General features: G+C 46.0%; 1 protein-coding gene across 1 annotated transcript in view; it reads left to right on the top strand.

Annotated features, from left to right (window-relative positions):
• The window catches only part of LOC116519790 (NACHT, LRR and PYD domains-containing protein 12-like), a 59,421-nt gene that overhangs the window by 3,656 nt on the left and 33,315 nt on the right, over window positions 1–22,450 (top strand). The window contains 4 exon segments of the mRNA XM_032233831.1: window positions 6,463–6,750; window positions 11,519–11,557; window positions 14,992–15,245; window positions 15,247–16,133. Of these exon segments, the coding sequence (XP_032089722.1) occupies window positions 6,486–6,750; window positions 11,519–11,557; window positions 14,992–15,245; window positions 15,247–16,133 (1,445 nt within the window). The 5' untranslated portion in view covers window positions 6,463–6,485.

Here is a 22,450-nt window from a genome sequence, read left to right as displayed (position 1 = left end):
TCGAAACAGCTCAATCTCTCCATATCTCTGAAATAGGATAAATTGAATCTGGCCACTTGTACTTCGAGGGATAACTCTAAATTGATATTTTTGATGATCCATTAGGTTTCTTTGAAGAATTTGGCAGGATCAGCTCAGTTTTGCTATCAAATTCTGTAGCAGAATAATCTCATTAAATAACCCATCCAAGAGATTTTATAGATCTGATTGATTCCTGATGGGTGATTGGCAAGTTTCCTGTTGGTGCCTTGTTGAAGCCTGGAATAAAAAAAGTGCCAAAGGCATTACATATGCTTCCTTTAAGAGTGGCTTTTTTCCTGATCACCAATACTAGGCTGCTCCTTGCAAACTGAATTGCTCTGGCAGAGGAAGCATCAGAAGTGATACTTGAAGTGGTGCTTGTAAAAAAAATAAGAAGTGGACATAACAGATATTGGTCTAAGCTCAGGTTTGAACTTACACTGTGATAATAAAATGGCTTCTTTTCAGACTTTGTTTCTTCCAATTCTTTATAAATGTTTTAATGCTGCTTCTTGTCCCTTCTAAGTTCTTTCCTGAAATGTATTGTCTTTCTTAGCTTTGGCCACTCTTTTCTTCACCACAATTTCCACCATTTGTTCTGATTACTTTCTCATGTTTTTTCACTCTGACAGTCTCTTTCCACACTCATCCTTAATGACTTCTTGAAATTCATTCTGTTGAATACTAGCGCGGGAAATACAAGCGCGGGGATAAAGGACTCCCTTTCTGATTGGTTCCCGGGCGGAGCCGGTTCAATCCTCACCCCGATTGGTCGAGCTACTCGACGCCCCATTGGCTCCTCGTTCAAACCCGGGGGTATAAATGTTTGGCGCGAACCACGCCACGTTGAATCATAGTCACTCTGTTCTCAATAAAGGTTGCTGTTGCATACCCGCTTGTCGCGTCCCTTCCCTTCGCTCCAAGATGCAAAACTGGCGACGAAGGTGGGATACCGATTCCCGCGACCACGGAGGAGAACGAGCCAGCTGCCACCGCGTCTGAATCAGCACGAACGCTATCGCAGGCTGAGAACTCCGGCAGCGAACGCAAAAAATTCTCCGCCCTCTTCCTCCCCCTCTCTGGCTCCACACCACGATGGCATCAGCGCTTCCTCCTTTCGCGCCATTTGGATCTGCCGGAGAATCATGGGACGGCTTCATGGAGCGTTTCGAGTGCTACTTAATCGCATCGAGGAACCAGGCACAGACCGACGAGGAGAAATGCAGTTTCTTCTTGTCTTGCTGTGAGCCTTCCATGTTCGCCTCTGCGAGAGCCCTGGCCGCCCCGAGGCCAGCCTACAAACTTGGGTGGGACGAGCTGATGTCCAGGCTGAGGAACCACTACGCTCCCTCACCCTCTCTGATCGCACGCCGCTTCACCTTCCGCCGCCGAGTGCAGAAGCCCAACGAATCCATCAGCCAGTTCCTAGAGGCTTTGCGCACCGTGGCCGCCCAGTGCGATTTTGCAGACCTGGAGGAGAACCTCGTAGAGCAGTTTGTATGCGGGGTCCGCGACGCACATTTGCGCAGCCGCATGCTCCGGAACCACAAAATCACCTTGGTGCAAGCCGTGGAGACCGCGCGAGCAGCGGAGCTCTCCGAACAATCCACGGCCGACATCGAACGCCTCCAGATGAAACCCCCCGCACAAACCGCCGCGGGGCCTTCCACCCAGACGAACCTCGTCGACGACCTCTCTCCTGCTGAAGACGAGGAGGAGGAAACCGTCGGACAAATGAGGACGCAGCCGAAGCGGAAGCCACACCTGCAACCACCGACGCCAGCTCAGCCAGCCCCAAACGCACCTTGCCGCGGATGCGGCGGCCGCCACAGCCGCGCATCCTGCCCGTTCCGTTCTGCCGTCTGCCGCCGCTGCCGAGGAGAAGGACACCTTGCCAGGGTCTGCCGGGCTCTCGTGCCAGCCCCATCGTTCATGCAGCCCAGCGACCAGCACCAGGCACCGCAACGCCGCCAACAGCCACGTCCTGCGAGGCGAGCTGAGGACTGCCACTCAACCTACCAGCCCTCCAGCGCCGACTGCGTGGTCTACCAGGCTTCCCACGTTCCCGCCGGCGATCGCAAAATCAGCACCGCCGTCCGACTCGAAGGTCAGCTTTGTAGAATGGAGGTGGACTCCGGGTCTTCCCGTTCTCTCCTATCTTGGGCCCAGTTTTCCCGCCTTTGTCCCGGGGTTCCCCAGAGCAAGTTGCGCCCCGTCGGGGTCTCCCTCCTAGACTACCAGGGAAATGGGATTCCCACGGCAGGAATATTCCACATCCGAGTGGAATACGGAGACTTTAAGGGGAAACTCCCAGTTCTAATCGTCAGGAACGATCTGCCCGCTCTCCTTGGGTTGGATTGGTTTCCCGCCTTGGGCCTCACCATAGAGGGGGTGCACAGGGTAGTTCCCCTCACCGTAGATAGCGTTCTAGACGAGTTCGCAGATGTGTTCGATGGGAAATTGGGCTGTTATAAGGGCACCCCCATTTCCCTCTGCCTCGATCCCCAGGTCGCTCCCATTAGGCTGAAGGCACGCAGGGTCCCCTTCGCACTGAGAGCAAAGGTAGACGCTGAACTTGATAAGCTCATAGAGCAAGGGGTAATCGAGCCCGTGGATCACGCCCGTTGGGAAACCCCCATAGTCCTCCCGGTCAAACCCGACGGATCGGTGAGAATATGTGCCGACTATAAGTCGACCATCAATTTGGCCCTGCAGGCAAATCCATATCCGGTCCCCGTAGTGCAACACCTACTCCACTCCTTAGGGCAAGGCCGCATTTTCGCCAAGCTAGATATGGCACAGGCCTACCAGCAGCTTCCCGTAGACGACGATGCGGCTACAGCCCAGACCATCGTCACCCACCGCGGGGCCTTCCGCTGCCGCCGCCTCCAATTCGGCGTTGCGGTTGCCCCGGGGATTTTCCAGAGCCTCATGGAGCAGTTGCTCCACGGGCTCCCAGGCGTCGTGCCCTACTTCGATGACGTCCTGGTCGCAGCCCCCAGCCACTCAGAACTCCTGAAAATACTGCGGGAGGTCCTCACACGTTTTAGGGAGGCAGGACTGAAACTAAAGCGCAGCAAATGCGAAATTGCTGTTCCCAAAGTAGAATTCTTGGGGTTCCTCATTGATGCCCAAGGCATCCACCCCACCCCTTCCAAAGTTGCCGCCATCAAAAACGCACCTGCACCCACCTCTAGAGCGGAATTGCAGGCGTTCCTGGGGCTTTTAAATTTCTACGCCCCGTTTATTCCCCACAAGGCGTCGCTAGCTGAGCCGCTACACCGACTGCTTGACCGGTCAGCGGCCTGGCAATGGGGTAGCCGTGAAGCGCACGCGTTCGCGGCTATAAAAGACATTTTGACCTCATCGGCAGTACTAATTCAATATAGCGATAGGATGCCCCTAGTTCTGACTTGCGACGCCTCTCCCTATGGCATAGGGGCGGTCCTGAGCCATGCCCTCCCGAACGGCTCAGAGGCCCCCATAGCCTTCTATTCCCGGACACTCTCCTCCACGGAGCGGAACTACAGCCAAATCGATAAAGAAGCCCTGGCTGCAGTATCCGGCATTAAGCGGTTCCATGACTACCTCTATGGTAGGAATTTCACCCTTGTCACGGATCACAAGCCACTCCTGGGGCTACTGGCAGGCGACAAGCCAACCCCCCCCCCCATTTTGTCTCCCCGCATGACACGCTGGACGGAGTTCCTAACGGCGTATTCGTATACGCTGTTATACCGTCCAGGTAAGCAGCTAGGGCACGCAGACGCCCTGAGCCGCTGCCCCTTGCCAGAGACGGACACTGCCCACGTGCCCGCTCTCTCTATTTTGTCCATCGCCGAATCCGACCTCCCCGTCTCTGCCGCGGACGTCGCAGCTTGCACCAAGGCTGACCCCGTCCTATCCCAAGTAGCTTCATGGGTTTTGAGGGGTTGGCCCACGGAAAAGGTTGCGGAAGGATTCCGACCATTTAAAGCACGACAAGCAGAACTCGCCCTACACGGGGGTTGTCTTGTCTGGGGGGATAGGGTAGTGATCCCCACAGCCCTGCGGGCACGAATCCTGCCCGCACTCCACAAAAACCACCCAGGCATAGCGCGAATGAAAGCCTTAGCCCGTAGCTATGTGTGGTGGCCCTTGCTAGATTCGGAAATTGCAGACTACGTAGGCCGCTGCAGGATCTGCCAAAACTCTAGGCCGAATCCCCCCACAGCCGCACCCCGGGAGTGGGAAATCCCTAGAGGCCCATGGTCCCGTTTACACATTGACTTCGCCGGCCCCTTCCACGGCCGAAACTTCATGATAGTAGTCGATGCTTACTCCAAGTGGGTGGAGCTGGTAATCATGACCTCCACCACAGCAGAGAGTACAGTGAGGGCCCTTCGTAAGATGTTCGCCACCCATGGGTTACCGGATGTGATAGTCTCAGATAATGGGCCCCAGTTTACCTCCACCACGTTCCAAGAATTCCTGGCAGAACAAGGAATCAGACACGCGGCCACAGCCCCTTATCACCCAGCTAGTAACGGCCGGGCGGAGCGCGCAGTTCGCTCGGCCAAAGAAGCCTTAGGCCGCATGGACCAGGGCGACTGGCAAGAAAGAGTGGCAGCTTACCTCTTGAGCCAGCACTCCATACCCTGCCCAACGACTAATAAAAGCCCCGCGGAGCTCTTGATGGGTAGGAGATTGCGAACCTCCCTAGACAGGCTCCATCCACTTTACGCAGGGGATCTGCCGAGCAACCTGGGGGCCCTCCCTTCCCACGCGTTTAAGTTAGGGGATCCTGTATGGGCCCGCTCCTTTTCGGGGGATCCACGGTGGGTTCCCGCAACCATCACAGCTCTGACCGGCCCCTGTTCCTTCAGGGTCGGTCTGGCCGACGGAACACAATGGAGGCGCCACGTGGACCAGTTAAGGCGACGCCTCCCCACGGAAACAGACGGCCCGAGCATCTCAGACACCCACTCTCAGCACGGGCCACCCTCGATGACCTTCCCCCAAACGGACCGCCTCTACCCGGGGAACGGGGGACAAGCCGATACGAACTTTTCGGACAGACGCGCCTCACCCGGCTACTCCCTTCCTCGAAGCCCTTATCGAGACTCTGAACCTACACCCCAACCAGACTGCGCGGAGCCACTGTCGGACACTCCTGTTGCCACGGAGACGCCACCCCGGACAAATGGACATTGGGCACGGGGCCCGGGGCCAGCGCCATCTCACGAGGCCACATCGCAGATCCACCGCCCCGCCACAGACACACCTCCACCGGCGGTTCCCCCCCCATCGACAACCGCCGGGGAGCTACGAAGGTCGGGACGAGAACGTCGCCGTCCCACCTACTTACGAGACTATGTTTGCCCTTCCTAAAGGGACTCTTTCACTAGGGGGGGAGGGGTGTTGAATACTAGCGCGGGAAATACAAGCGCGGGGATAAAGGACTCCCTTTCTGATTGGTTCCCGGGCGGAGCCGGTTCAATCCTCACCCCGATTGGTCGAGCTACTCGACGCCCCATTGGCTCCTCGTTCAAACCCGGGGGTATAAATGTTTGGCGCGAACCACGCCACGTTGAATCATAGTCACTCTGTTCTCAATAAAGGTTGCTGTTGCATACCCGCTTGTCGCGTCCCTTCCCTTCGCTCCAAGATGCAAAACATTCCATAATTCCTCTGGGGTTTTTTTAAATCAATAATGTTAAGGATTTCAAAGCAATTCCTGATGTACCCCTTGAAAATATTGGGAATATATTCAACATCATACCTAATGGTGATATTCAAAAATTTTGCCTACCAGTTCTGTGGGTGTGGCTTGGTGGATGCGGCTGGTCATGTGACTGGGCACACATGGCCGAACAACTGATTCACACACAATGTAAAAGCAGCTAGACTTCACACAAAATGGCTTCTGCAACAAGCAAGAACCTCACAGACAATCAGGCAGAGCTGATTGTCACACAGTTGATTACCGGAACTTTGAAAAACTTTTTCTAACATTTTTTACTGTAGGTTTGAGCGAATAGGTAGTAAAAAAATGCTTTAAAAAAGTAAAAAAAGGTAAAAAAAAAAAAAAGCACAGCTGATCATTGTAACTTTTTAAAAAATTAAGCATATTTTTTTACTACCGGTTTGGGCGAATGGTAGCATTTTTTACTACTAGTTCGGGTGAACCGGCCTGAACCGGTAGCATTTCACCCCTGATCATACCTTATCTCTTCTTCTTCAACTTAAGTTGTATCTTGCATATTATCAGTTCTTGATCTGTTCTACAGTAAACACTGGCCATGCCTTTGATGCTATAATTGAGGTCCTCCACCTCCTTTTAGCAATAATATAGTGATGTCTATGTATAGAGGCATTATCTGCATTGTTTGAAGACAGTCTTAAGTATGTGATCCCTTCAGACCTCATTTTCCATATTAGTTTCTCTCATTTTAATTTTAGATTGGATGTAACCCACAGTTAACATGAATAAAACTGTGAAAGAAGATATTTACAATGCATTGAATGAACTCCTTGAGATGGAATTTAAAGCATTTAAATGGAGGCTCAATTCTATTAATTATGATGAAAGGCCAAACATTCCTAACAGTTCACTGGAGAAAGCTAACCAACAAGAAGTTGTAGATCTCCTAATTCAACATTATGGAAATGATGCTCTAAAGGTGTGCACTGATGTCCTTCAAAAATGCAATAGAAATGATCTTGCAAAAAACCTGGAAGAAAAGAAAGGTAAGAAAACCCAACATATAACAGAAATGTTCTCTCCGCTTAAAATTAAATGACAATATATAAAGACCCATTGTTTTTTGTTTCCAGGTAAATCTTGTTTAATCAATTTGTTGTTGATGATTATGACTAGCAATGGCACCTTAGCATTTCAGAGTGGGGCTTTCCTTCTAGTCTGAGATTCCTTGTCTTGAGCCTAGAATCAAACCTAAGTTAAGCATCAACATTATCACTCAATTTGGCTCTTTCCTATCACTGTCAAAGAAAATATTAAGCCAAGTTCAAGAAATAGGTCCATTGATCTAAATTTAAGGGAGATCCTTGAAAGTTGAATTGAGTCCATCCTTTTTTCTAGCATGTTTCCTGACATGATATAGAATTAAGGCATCTTACAGCTGTTGATGCTATTGTTGCTATTAGGGAAGAGAGCAAGGCATGTAATGCTGGGTGGATACAGAGAACAAAGAAGGGCAGCGTTCTCTTGCAGAAGCTCCAAGTAGAAAGAAACTGAGAGCTGACTTTAGGGAATTACAGCTTCCAAATATCTGAAAATCTTCTGTGTACATATCTACACCAGGAATCCTAAAATGGAGAGCCAGCAAGTGGCCCCAAAACAGTCTAAATCCCATGAAGAAATCTCTTTTGTGCCTTGTTGCAACCTATATGCCTGCTTCACTTGGTCTGACATTCTATTGGATGTAAGATTGGGTTTCAAATTTTTTAGCACTGGTTCGGTCAGCATGGCTAGGTGGGGGGCATGAGACTGAGTGGGCATGGCCTACTTGATGTCACTCACACACATGCATTCACATGCCCCCCACCTAGCCACACCCACAGAAACGCGAAAATTTGTTTTGCCAGCTGGGAAACTGGTAAAGGAGCCTCGGTTTCCCCTGCTGCTATGGCTCTCAGAGGAAAGAGGCAGGGATCCTGGCCAGCGCTCGCTTCCCCTACTGCTCACCACCACTCGCCCCCTTGCCGCTTTCCCGTCCAGTTGCCCAGCTAAGAATGGCAGGCAGGGACAAGGCTGCAGCCAGCAAGGAGGGGGCAGGTGATGTTCTGTCCCACAGGGACAGCGGTGGTGAGTGGTAAGGGAAGCGAGCGCCAGCCATCATCCCTGCCTCCTTTGTCCAAGAGCCATGACAGCGGGAGAAACCAAGGCTCCTTTGCCAGCCTCCCAGCTGATCTGTTCCATCCAGCTTCCCTTACACACACACACACACACACACACACACACACACACACACCGCTTGCTGTGGCATGAGGTGGGCATAGCTGGGGTGAAATCAGGAGGAGAGGGAGGAGAAGGCCATCCCTAGCAGAAGCTTGGCTTTCTCCTCCCCCTCCCCCTGATTTCTCCCCATGGCAAGCAAGGCGCCTCTCAAAGAGAATGAAGTGGCTGTGGGCACTTCTTCCAACAGTGGGGGGGTCTCTGCCTTTGCAGAAACAGAGCAGATGCATGTGCAGCAGCCCCAGGATGTCCACTTGCCCTCCCGCAGCATTGCTTCCCCCCCCTCTCAGATCCAGCATAGCATCTGCATTTCCACCTACCCACCAATTGGCCAGGTCAGGCTGGACGCCGACCTCAAAAAGCAAGTGAGCATGGGGGACTGCTGGTAAGGACACGTGGAAGGCAGGGAAGCATGGCAAGGCTGCGGGGAAGGGAGTAGGCTGCTTGCTCCCTTCCTCGTGGCCCTGCCGTGCTTCCCTGACTTCCACATGGCCTTTCACTTGCCTGCCTTTGCAAGCTGGCGATGGGGATGCCAGGAAGGCTGCATGGAAGGCAGGGAAGCATAGCAATGCTGCAGGGAAGGGGGCAGGGGCAGCTATCAAAGCTGCGACTTGCAGGCTTACCTGTCAGCCAGATCAGGGCTGCAGCACTTCAGGCAGGCAAGCTGCAGAGCACAGACTGATTGCGATAGGGTGAGCCAGCAGGGATCAGGGAATTGATACGGGGGCATTGCCAGGCTGCCATTGCTACTGCTTCGGAATAGTATGGTTGATTTCCACTACCTATTCAGCCAGACCGAACCGGTAGGAACCAACCTTTGATGGTATCAGACTGGTCTATGTAGAAGCAGCAACATTCTTGAAGGAGGACACAATCCAATTTACATTTGTCTGAAATATAGTGAAAAGCTCACTCACTTTAAAACTATAACACCTGAAAGAGACCTATACACAATTGGAAAAACCAAACGAATTCTTATATAAGTTGGGAGTTTGATGACGTGATGAAAATGGTATGCAAAATTTCCCAAATGTAAGACTTGCAAAATAAATTGTAGATGATTGTAATGTGGGGAACATTCACCAAACACAGGAAAGACCTCACTATCAAGAGGGCAATTATTTCTATCCCCACCATCCCCTTAAGAAAAAGAAACTAGGATAGAAATAAAGAGATGAATGGTAGGAAACTGCACAAGGAAACTGGGGATCCTGTTGACTGAGACAGTGAGCACTCAGGCCCACATATTGTTTTCCTAGAAGGGGTTGAGTGGGAACTCAAGGGCAAGGAGACAGGACAATCTACTTTAAAGGGAGTGACAGTTCACTGTCTCCTTAAGAGCTATCACTGGATCCATTGTCACTGAATAATTTTAGTCTGCTCTGCAAATTTCCCTTTTTAGGGAAGGTTCTTGAGAAGATGATAGACTGGCAACTGAGGCGCACTGGAGGAAACGATTATATAGATCCTTTCCACTTGTGTTTCAGGTTGGGTTATCGCCCTGAGATGGTACTGATAACATTAATAAGTGGTCCCAGGACATAGGTACTATATTTGTCCTAGTCCTAATTGATCTCTGAATGACTTTGATACTATTGATCACGATATTCTTTTGGCTTAATGTCTGAGGAACAGGGATAATGGTTTAATGGTAGTTGTCCTTCTTCCAAGCAATCTAGAGCTGGGAGAGAGGGCAAGGGGACAATTACCTACTGTAATTTTTACCAATACATGTGATCTCCTGGTCCCTTCAAGGCTGCCTATGAAAGAAAAAGGGGAAAAAGGAAAATACAGGTGAAACTCGAAAAATTAGAATATCATGCAAAAGTTCATTTATTTCAGTAATGCAACTTAAAAGGTGAAACTAATATATGAGATAGACTCATTACATGCAAAGCAAGATAGTTCAAGCTATGATTTGCCATAATTGTGATGATTATGGCTTGCAGCTCATGAAAACCCCAAATCCATAATCTCAGAAAATTAGAATATTGTGAAAAGGTGCAATATTCTAGGCTCAAAGTGTCCCACTCTAATCAGCTAATTAAGCCATAACACCTGCAAAGGGTTCCTGAGCCTTTAAATCGTCTTTCAGTCTCATTCAGTAGGAATCACAATCATGGGAAAGACTGTTGACCTGACAGTTGTGCAGAAAACCATCATCGACACCCTCCATAAGGAAGGAAAGCCTCAAAAGGTAATTGCAAAAGAAGTTGGATATTCCCGAAGTACTGTATCAAAGCACATTAATAGAAAGTTATGTGGAAGAGAAAAGTGTGGAAGAAAAAGGTGCACAAGCAGCAAGGATGACTGCAGCCTGGAGAGGATTGTCAGGAAAAGGCCATTCAAAAGTGTTGGGGACTTTCACAAGGAGTGGACTGAGGCTGCAGTCAGTGCATCGAGCCACCACACACAGATAGATCCTGGACATGGGCTTCAAATGTCGTATTCCTCTTGTCAAGCTGCTCCTGAACAACAAACAACGTCAGAAGCGTCTTACCTGAGCTAAAGAAAAACAGACCTGGTATGTTGCTCAGTGGTCCAAAGTCCTCTTTTCTGATGAGAGCAACTTTTGCATCTCATTTGGAAACCAAGGACCCAGTGTATGGAGGAAGAATGGCGAGGCACACACTGCAAGATTCTTGAAGTCTAGTGTAAAGTTTCCACAGTCTGTGTTGATTTGGGGAGCCATGTCATCTGTTGGTGTTGGTCCACTGTACTTCATTAAGTCCAGGGTCAACATAGCAGTCTACCAGGAGATTTTGGAGCACTTCATGCTTCTTCCGCAGACGAGCTTTATGGGGATGCTGACTTCATTTTCCAGCAGGACGTGGCACCTGCCCACACTGCCAAAAGCACCAAAACCTGGTTCAATGACCGTGGGATTACTGTGCTTGATTGGCCAGCAAACTCGCCTGACCTGAACCTCTATGGGGCATTGCCAAGAGAAAGATGAGAGACATGAGACTGAACAATGCAGAAGAGCTGAAGGCCGCTATTGAAGCATCCTGATCTTCCATAACACCTCAGCAGTGCCACAGGCTGATAGCTTCCATGCCACACCGCACTGAAGCAGTAATTGCTGCAAAAGAGGCCCAAACCAAGTACTGAGTACATATGCATGCTTATACTTTTCAGATGTCCCATATTGTTCTATGTACAATCTTTGTTTTATTGCTTGCATGTAATATTCTAATTTTTTGAGATTGTGGATTTGGGGTTTTCATGAGCTGTACGCCATAATCATCACAATTATGACAAATCACGGCTTGAACTATCTTGCTTTCCATGTAATGAGTCCATCTCATATATTAGTTTCACCTTTTAAGTTGCATTACTGAAATAAATGAACTTTTGCATGATATTCTAATTTTTCAAGTTTCACCTGTAAATATATAGAAAGCATAGGAATTATGAGAAATCTAATATACATTATATATGTAGACATTGATAGAAAATATACACCCATGCATTTTTTTCAAAAAACTCTATGATTTACCAATTTTTATATGTATTTCACTAATTCTAGTTCATCTTTAGTTGCAGATGCTGATGCTTGCCAACTTCCAGTTTTAGCAGGTAAGACAGGAATCATTCAAAGAATTATTGAATTATGTGTAGAACTAATTTTGCATGAGCAGTTTCTCCCTTCTTCTTCCCTTCTATGCAAACTGCTGTAAATATTAATTACCTCAAAAACTTTAAAGGAGGAAACTCTGGGATGGTTTTGCAATGCTAACTAGGAGAAAAAGAAGGGAAAGGGAAAGGGAAGAATTCAAATGTTCCCTGCCATCTTCCCAAAGGGAAACTCAGTGGAAAAGCCAGCAGGAAATTGTTCCCACTCTCACTGTTTTTTGCCCTCCGTTTCATTTTCTCTGTAAGGAAAGTTATCTAAAATAAAGTCCCAACAGGGCAGAGGTTATTTAGTATTACATTATACTTGCCCATTCATAGTTTCTGTTTTTGCACAACTTATTCAAAACTTATAATAAAATAAAGTTTTCTGTCGATTGATTAATTAAGGCCATCATTTTTTTTCAATCTTAAACAAAGAAATGTAACAAAGAAATAAATAAATTGATACAACCCTCCTACTGCTAAGAATAACACAGAGAATCCATTTCTGTTGTCCAGCCATCATTTCCATGAAATAGTTCAAAAGAAGGTACCATTACAAAAAGTTAAAATCCAAATTTGACTGAAGTATATAACAATCTCTCTTCCAAACATAATATACATTGCAAAAATGTATTTTAAATGGGATATTAGTCTTGGTACATCTCCAAAATAGCAATGTTTATTGATTCTTTTTCTATACAAATGTTCCAGAGAACTACAAATAAAAAATATTATTTTGTTGAAAAAATATTTTTAATAATCTATATTATTAAATATTTTAACGTAGATTTGATGTCAAGATTATTAATCTTATGTTGTTAAATTAGATCCAATCTCTACTTACCGTATATACTCGAGTATAAGCCGAGTTTTTCAGCCCACTTTTTGGGCTGAAAACAGCCGGCTCGGCTTATACTCGAGTCTACAACTGGATCCGGCAGTGCTGTTGCCTGTTGGAGGAGGAGGGGATTCCTTCCTGCGAGACCCCGTCCAGAAAAATGCGGGGAGCGGTAGCGGAGCCCCGGGGCTGCTTCTGCTCCATCCGCTGGACTGTTTCCTCGCCTGCCCGCCCGCCCGCCCGCTCATTCATTCCGTTTCCTAGCCTGCCTGGCCACTCATTCATTCCGTTTCCCTCCCCTGCCTGTCCTCGTTCATTACATTTCCTAGCCTGCCTGGCCACTTATTCGTTTCGTTTCCCTCCCCTGCCTGCCCCCTCGTTCATTCCATTTGCTAGCCTGCCTGGCCACTTATTCATTCCGTTTCCCTCCCCTGCCTGCCCCCTCGTTCATTCCATTTGCTAGCCTGCCTGGCCACTTATTCGTTTCGTTTCCCTCCCCTGCCTGCCCCCTCGTTCATTCCATTTGCTAGCCTGCCTGGCCACTTATTCGTTTCGTTTCCCTCCCCTGCCTGCCCCCTCGTTCATTCCATTTGCTAGCCTGCCTGGCCACTTATTCGTTCCGTTTCCCTCCCCTGCCTGCCCCCTCGTTCATTCCATTTGCTAGCCTGCCTGGCCACTTATTCGTTCCGTTTCCCTCCCCTGCCTGCCCCCTCGTTCATTCCATTTGCTAGCCTGCCTGGCCACTTATTCGTTTCGTTTCCCTCCCCTGCCTGCCCCCTCGTTCATTCCATTTGCTAGCCTGCCTGGCCACTTATTCGTTCCGTTTCCCTCCCCTGCCTGCCCCCTCGTTCATTCCATTTGCTAGCCTGCCTGGCCACTTATTCGTTTCGTTTCCCTCCCCTGCCTGCCCCCTCGTTCATTCCATTTGCTAGCCTGCCTGGCCACTTATTCGTTTCGTTTCCCTCCCCTGCCTGCCCCCTCGTTCATTCCATTTGCTAGCCTGCCTGGCCACTTATTCGTTCCGTTTCCCTCCCCTGCCTGCCCCCTCGTTCATTCAATTTGCTAGCCTGCCTGGCCACTTATTCGTTCCGTTTCCCTCCCCTGCCTGCCCCCTCGTTCATTCCATTTCCTAGCCTGCCAGGGGAAGGATACTATGAAATCCCCAAATCTCCCCACTCCAGGGGTAGGATACTGCAAAATCCCCAATTCCTCCCCACTACAGGGGTAGGATACTATGAAATCCCCAAATCCTCCCCACTCCAGGGGAAGGATACTATGAAATCTACATTCCCCCCCCCCACTCCAGGGGAAGGATACTATGAAATCCCCCAAATCCTCCCCACTCCAGGGGTAGGATACTATGAAATCCCCCAAATCCTCCCCACTCCAGGGGTAGGATACTATGAAATCCCCCAAATCCTCCCCACTCCAGGGGTAGGATACTATGAAATCCACATTCCCTCCCCACTCCAGGGGAAGGATACTATGAAATCCCCCAAATCCTCCCCACTCCAGGGGTAGGATACTATGAAATCCACATTCCCTCCCCACTACAGGGGTAGGATACTATGAAATCCCCCAAATCCTCCCCACTCCAGGGGTAGGATACTATGAAATCCACATTCCCTCCCCACTACAGGGGTAGGATACTATGAAATCCCCCAAATCCTCCCCACTCCAGGGGAAGGATACTATGAAATCCCCCAAATCCTCCCCACTCCAGGGGTTAGGATACTATGAAATCCACATTCCCTCCCCACTACAGGGGTAGGATACTATGAAATCCCCCAAATCCTCCCCACTCCAGGGGTAGGATACTATGAAATCCACATTCCCTCCCCACTACAGGGGTAGGATACTATGAAATCCCCAAATCCTCCCCACTCCAGGGGTAGGATACTATGAAATCCACATTCCCTCCCCACTCCAGGGGAAGGATACTATGAAATCCCCCAAATCCTCCCCACTCCAGGGGTAGGATACTCTGAAATCCACATTTCCCCCCCCCCTCCAGGGGTAGGATACTGCAAAATCCCCAATTCCTCCCCACTCCAGGGGAAGGATACTATGAAATCCCCAATTCCTCCCCACTCCAGGGGAGGAAATAAATATTCAAAAACATTATTGGTATCTATTTTTATTTTTGAAATTTACCGGTAGCTGCTGCATTTCCCATCCTAGGCTTATACTCGAGTCAATAACTTTTCCAGGTTTTTGTGGTAAAATTAGGTGCCTCGGCTTATATTCGGGTCGGCCTATACTCGAGTATATACGGTATTTATTGCATTCACATTTTAAAATGGGCAAATCAAAGTGATTTATTGAACACCATTATTAATAAAGAGTAGTGGAATGTGGAGTGTCATAAGATTTGATGATCACTTCTAATGATTTATGTGTCTCTCTCTCAAGTTAAAATACTGCTGGTCCAAATTAGGATGACAACTGGGGTGTCTTTATGGTGGTCACAGCATCTCCTGGTCAGAGGAAGAGTCAGATACAGAGGCACAACACTTAATTGGGTGTCTTGTGTAGGCTAATTTTATTCTTCCTTTAGATTACAGAAACTACATTAAACAAAAATTTGCAACAATCAAAGATCCTAATGCTATGCCTGGTGAATATGTGGCCCTAAACCAGAGATACTCAAAGCTAATCATCCTAGATTATCACCCATCAGAAGAGGAGAAAGAAGATGAAATTCTGGCGATGGGAAGGAAACATCTTGAAATCATCAGCAAAAGAGCTAAATCTTCAGCCAGCATTGAAACGTTATTTAACCCTGATAAATATGGATTAATTCCACGCTTTCAGATATGTTAAACAAAATGATACGCTTTTCACCATGTGTGTCATTCCCCTTGTGAGTTGGATCATCTGCACAGTGATGAAACAGGAGATGGAGAGAGGCAAGGATCTTCAGAAGACACCATACACCCTCACTGCAATATATATGTTGTATTTCTCCAGTTTATTAAAGTTTCACCATAAAGAATCCAAACCGGATGTCCAAGGAAATGTAAAAAGCTTATGCTCTTTGGCTGAAGAAGGAATCTGGAAACAGCAAATACTTTTTATGGAGGAAGAAGTCAAGAAGCACAGTTTAGATCAGAGAGACTACCTCCCCCTCTTTCTGAATCAAAGTGTCTTCAAAAGGGATATTGATCGTATTCAAACCTATAACTTCATTCACTTAAGCTTCCAGGAATTCTTTGCTGCTTTGTTTTATGTCCTAGAAGAAGGAGAGGAGCAGCATTCTGAAAACTGGAATAAAAATTTGCAGACACTGTTAGAAAGTCATAAATCTTTTAGGCGTGACTTTGCAGTAGGATTTCGCTTTCTTTTTGGTTTTTTAAATGAAGAAAAAAGAATGAGGCAGCTGAAAAAAGAATTTGGATGGGAAATTTCTCCTAAGAATAAAGAGTTCTTATTAGACTGGGTGAAAAATAAAATTAACAGAAGAATTAATTTCCGTCGGCAAAAAGAAATCTTAGCTTATTTATATGAGACACAAGATGACAATTTTGTAAATGATGCACTATGTGGTGTCACTGAAATAATTTATCAATGCAATTCTGATATGGAATTGATGATCCTGGCCTATTGTATACAGCATTGCCAAAATTTGAAGAAACTCCTTATTAAAAGCCCTACGTTTCCATATCGGGAGTCGGAAAATTTATTTTTTTCAAAAACTGAGTAAGTATTTTTTGAAAGTTTATAACCCATTGAGAATTTAATTCTGTTTATAACCCTACCACCACTACTCTCTAACCTTAAATATAACAATAGACCAGAAAAATGCCACTTAGAATTATGCATAAACGTCTTTGAGCAATTAAGGAGAGCTCTCAATCCTTGGCAGTGGAAGATAAGAGATGGCTTGGGCTAGGTAGATTGGGAGGATGATTAACTAAAAACAAGCAGTTGTCTATTGGTCAGGTCAATACCAATCAATCTCTCTTGCACTTAAAGAACCGAATCATTATATCACGAGGAAGCGCTCAGTTCAAGATCAGAGAGACTGCTGTTGAGATCTGAAAGCTGTAGCCATTTAAAATAAACAGAATCACTTTTTTAAAAAGTGATTGTTTTCTACATAGCCTGACACTGATGTCTTTAAAGACTCATTGGAAGCCCTCTGGGCCATAGGAAAGACCACTGTCTTTCTCCCTTTGACTAAAAAGAGCTACATTCAACCCCCTCAAATGTGTTCATCTTAAGTGGCAGATAACATAAGAAGGTGCAGTTGTAATAATTGGAAACTTCATCCCCCTTAAAACACGATCATTTTGAAATTAGTCGTTTTTTTAAATAGACTATATGGTTTTATCTAAAAAATTTAATTCAAACACTACCTTATTTTTAATCTTAAATAAGAGGAGTGGATTGAGAAATTAATGGAATTCCACCCTGTGGTGTGACTTGGACCAGTTTTTAGGAGAATATTTTCTCTGCTTCAGCACTGAATTGGGGGTCATTTTCTAGTGTTGTTGAGGAAATTGCTATACTGAATAAACTGTAGGATTAACATTTAAGGGTTCTCCTATAAAACTTTATAGTTTCGCAATACTTTTTTAAAAAATTGTTTTTGAATAAACACAAACAGACAAAACACAACAAACACCACAAAACTATCTTTCATTACAAATGATAAAGAGTGTGTCAATTGGTTACAAAGAGCTTTTGTGCATCCCTTCCAAAGTCATCACCTACAATTCATATCAAGTTATATGTTTTAAATCAAATATATTTATATATATTACTATCATACCTCAATCTTCATATGACTATGATTATTTTTATGTCCCTTTATATAAAATATTCCAACATTTAAAGCAAAACCACATGATGGCATTCCATTATCTATTCTCATATCATCCAGCAACATTATATCTTTATGACACTTCTAAATAAAAAAATAATTATGTTTAATAACAAAGTTTCTAGACCTCTTTCTTAATCACTGTTTACAATTTATATCCAATTTCCCTTTTATCATGTCAATACAAATATTACATTATTATCATTATCAATCATTTATTTAGCAACATTCGTCATCCTTTCATTTTTATTTTTTATTTTTTGGCCTTAGTTTAACTAAATTTGACTTACTCTTTTTTTTTAATATTATAAGCTTTTATACATAACAGAGTTTCTAAACTTCCTTTCATGATCACCATTTAGAATTTATACCAAATTTCCTCTCATCAAACCAATACATATGTGTACATTGTTATCATTATCAATTATTTATTTAACTATATCCATTATCACTTCATTTTTAACTTAATGCTCTAATTTTAACTAAATTTAACTAATATTTTGTTATTAGTTTTCATATCTCAACCTGTGTCTTTCCAGTAATAGTGCAGTCTTATGCCTTTTGCCATTTGTGGAATTAGTCTTCTGGTTATATCCTGAATCAAATTTGTGTGGACTTCTTTTCCCAACTTGTTGCTTTTTGCATATCTTGTAAAACCTCGAGACTCTCCGTCCGCTTCTTTAATCAGCTTATCTTTGGTTATCAGGAGTGCGTTTGTCAAAGTTTCTCTCCTTGGATCCATCAATTCTTCTCTTTTTTCTTCTTCTAAACCTTGAAATCTGGGGTAGAACTCCTTTCCATCTATCTTCCCTTTCCATGTTCCACTCTTTCCATCTCCAACCACACTCAGTTCACTGTCAATATCCACAATTATCTTGCCTCTTTGTTCATTTTCCCCTTGGGCTTTTAGGACTCTAACATCCACTTTTTCCATTTGCTGGATATCTTCAATTTTTCCATCAAATTACAATCTATATTTTCCAATCTCTTCTCAATTCTCCCTGTTGTTTCTAATAATTTTTGAATTTCAAACATAATCTGTTGTAATGTTATGGTTTCTTTTTATTGTGCCATACTTCCAACTAGTAAACACTGCCACTCTAGTTTCAAAATAAGATTTTGTTTTCACTTCACTCCAGCTGCCAAAGAAACATCCAAAGAGCACCTGCGTAAACAACCCATGCTCTTCTCCTTATCTCTTCTGTAAACAAGCTGAAGCCTTTGAAGTGCAAAGTCAAAATGATCAAAGAGAAAAAAGAGAAAGCAATATTCCCAGGACTCAGCCTCCAACCTCCAAGTGGCAGTGTAACTTCTTTTCCCTCTGATGTTACTACCCTCTTTATATTCCTTTTATGTCTTCTTTATATTCCAGGCTTAAAAGAAACAAAATTCTTAAATGGAGCAAAAGAGAGAGAAAAAAACCCTCCAAACCAATATTATAAAAATAAAGAAAAAGATTTAATCCATAGGTGAAAAAAGAAATAAAAGAATAAAAACCAATACTTTAACTTTAAAAAGTAGGAAATACTTGCAAAACTTCTGTCCATAAAAAAAGGGGGGGGATAACACACTGTCCAATATAGCTTAATTTCACCGCTTATTTTTCTTTTCTTTGCAAGTTTAATTTAGCTCTGATTTTTGGGCGGCAGTCTCTTTTATAACAATAAAATTTCCTCATCCTCATCCGCTTTCCTCCCATTGCGGAGCTGTCCCAACTTCAGCAGCTTTTGGCTGTGCTTCTGTTGCCAGCAAGAAGAGATTCTCTTGTATCAATCAGGGACTTTGCGATGTCCCTGAGATCAGCAAGACATACTCATCCCTGTAAACATCTCTTCAAGACGGTTTAGGTCCAAAGGGACCATCCAGTGGCAAAAGTATCGACTGTGATATCGGAGCTCCAAGATCACACATTGTATCATTGCGACGTCAGCGCATGTCTCCTATAGTTTCGCAATACTTTTGTTTAATACTTGTGAACTTTGACTTCAATGTAGATTTTTTTTCTCCAGTAGAAGGAAACATGGATAATTTCCTCATTGTAGTTTTTAGCTGCTTGTTATTTGTTGGAAATAAAGCTGTCTGAATGGCTTTTTCCAGATTGCAGTGTCTTCTTCTGCTGTAGCCATAGGTGTGAGCTCATGTTCTCCTCAGACTGTGCTCACTACAGCTCCCAGTGAAACCATTTCCTCCTTATTTATTCCTCCCATCTGTGACTGTCCTAAGCAAATGTTGCAAAACAGAAAGCCAGGCAATTACAGGTTTGAAGAACTATTTCCAGATTGCAAATTTTGTGCTAACACCCATCAAATAATTAAGAAAGTTAATCTTTAGAATGTTCAAAGAACCCATAACTTGAATTGGAGGTTGAATCATCAAAGTCTAGCATCCAAGCATCAGATAATCCATGAGCCAGTCTGAATGTCAAGCCTTGGTTCTAGAGCAGGAGTGTCAAACTTGATTTCATTGAGGTCCGCATCAGAGTTATGTTTGTTTTCGGGGGAGGGTGAGTGGACATGGCTGGGAGGCATGGCCAGAGTTGGCATGGCCAGCTCAACATTCTGCAGTCCTCCGGCAGCAAAAACAGAGACCAAAAGGATCTTCCCATGTTCCATTTTCACTGGCAGAGGCCTGCAGGAGACTGTCACAGCTTAAAATGGAGCATGGGAGGACCACACACAGTCCTCACGAGCTCAGTCTTTGCTAGCAGAGGCACTGCAGCCGAGTCCTTCACTGTTTCCAGGGGAGCCACACAGGCCAGATCTAAGCACCCCATGGGCTGAATCTAGCCTGCGGGCTTGAATTTGACACCCCTGTTCTGCTGGTCATTGCTGTCATATAATACTATATGCTGACATGACTTGATTAGGTGCAATGCTGCCTTTTCCTTTCATGTAGAGGCACTGATGGCTTTTGTTCAGCCCTCCATGGCTCCTTGTGAGTTCTAGATTAGGTTCCCTATCATAATGTGTTCCCCCATTATCTGAATAGGACCTCAATTGCACTGACTCATTGGCCTTGAAGCTGTCACAGATGTCTGATTTCCTGCTTACTTTTCAGATGAATAATCTGTTCCCCCTTCAACCCCAGACTCAGAAAACTGATGAAATCATAATAGCGTTAGGGAAGCAAACACAAATTGGGGGGTCTTGGACAGTGGTGAAAGTAAAAATTTTTTTACTACCGGTTCTGTGGGCGTCGCTTGGTGGGCATGGCAGGGGAAGGATACTGCAAAATAGCAATAGCAATAGCAGTTAGACTTATATACCGCTTCATAGGGCTTTCAGCCCTCTCTAAGCAGTTTACAGAGTCAGCATATCGCCCCCACAATCTGGCTCCTCATTGTACCCCCCCTCGGAAGGATGGAAGGCTGAGTCAACCCTGAGCCGGTGAGATTTGAACCGCTGAACTGCAGATAGCAGTCAGCTGAAGTGGCCTGCAGTACTGCACTCTACCCACTGCACCACCTCGGCTCTCTAAAATCCGCATTCCCTCCCCACTCCAGGGGAAGGATATTGCAAAATCTCCATTCCCACCCCTTCTGAAGCCAGCCAGATGTGGTATTTGCTTTTTCTCTGAACTACTCAAAAATTCTGCTATCAGTTCTCCAGAACCTGTCACAACCTGCTAAATTTCACCCCTGGCCTTGGACGATACCTAGTTAGACTTTTGGTACTAGCCCTTATACATCTATTACCTTCCATAATTAAAACTGATGGACTAATAAAAGGAAAAATAAAACACCAGTGTTCCATTTTTCCAGTTACCTCCAGTAGAAGAAATTGATAGCACTCTTGTGAACTTCACATTGCTAAAAAAAAAAAAAGGTCTAGTGAGTCAACTTGTTTGTTTTTATAAATGTGCAAGCTTTTTAGTGATTTTGTAAATTAAAAAATGACCATAGGGGCTTAGAATCAGTAACTAGAGGGAAGTGGGCATTACTGCCAGAGCACTGAATAGCCTATTAGTGCAGACACATTTGCATAAGATAAAATGCAGCTAAAGCAGTGAGCTAAATAGTCCTACTTATTTGTAAGTATAGGTAATAATTATTCTACTGAGGCTTGACTTTTGGAGGCCAAACCTCCGCTGTAGAGAGGAGGAACCGACCAGATGGTTCCGCCCCAGGCGACTTATGGATCCCTTGAGGTTCCAGATGGAGCTTGGGGCTATTCCTGATACTCTCGCCCACAGTCCGGTGGAGACCCTGGTTGCTGCCTGGAATTCGGCAGCGACGGGGTCCCTTGACTGGATTGCGCCACTACGGCCGCTCCGAGGCTGTGGATCCAGGAGGCCCCCTTGGTTTACTGAGGAACTCCGGGAGAGGAAGCGCCGGAAGAGACGCCTAGAGCACTTGTGGGGATCCAACAAATCCGAATCGAGCCGAGCACTTTTAACATCATGCACCAAGAATTACATCAGGGCAATTAGGACGGCAAAAAGATCTTATATTGCCACCTTGATTGCCTCCACTGAGTCACGCCCTGCCGCCCTGTTTAGGAGAACCCGTTCCCTCCTAAATTGGAGGGACACGGGGGACCCCTTGCAGGGTAGGGCTGAAGAGTACGTCCAGTTCTTGGCGGACAAAGTTGCTCGGTTTCGGTCGGAGTTGGACTCCGATCCTGCAGATCCAGCCGAGGCACAAGGGGATAATCTGGTAGACCATCGCTGGGTTGAGTTTCAGGATGTTGCCCCTGGGGACGTGGACAAGGCCATGAGAGCTGTGAGTGCCTCCACATGTGTACTGGACCCGTGCCCCTCCTGGCTGGTTGTCAACAGCAGGGAGGTGACACGGGGCTGGATCCAGGCGGTTATTACCGCCTCCCTTCGGGAGGGGGTCTTTCCCCCCGCACTTAAAGCGGCGGTGGTGAGACCCCTCCTGAAGAAACCATCTCTGGATCCAGCCGTTCTTAACAATTACCATCCAGTCTCCAACCTCCCCTTTATGGGGAAGGTTGTTGAGAAGGTGGTGGCCTTTCAGCTCCAGCGGGCCTTGGAGGAAACCAGCTATCTTGACCCATTCCAGTCCGGCTTCAGACCTGGCTACAGCACAGAAACCGCTTTGGTCGCATTGACCGATGACCTCTGGAGAGCCAGGGATCGAGGCCATGCCTCTATCCTGGTTCTCCTTGACCTCTCAGCGGCTTTTGATACCATCGACCATGGTATCCTTCTGCGACGACTGCGAGAGGTG

This window comes from Thamnophis elegans, chromosome 1 (assembly GCF_009769535.1).
Source record: "Thamnophis elegans isolate rThaEle1 chromosome 1, rThaEle1.pri, whole genome shotgun sequence".
NCBI lineage: Eukaryota > Metazoa > Chordata > Lepidosauria > Squamata > Colubridae > Thamnophis > Thamnophis elegans.
The sequence above is the reverse complement of the archived record's forward strand: the minus strand, read 5'-3'. Positions and strand labels throughout refer to the sequence as shown.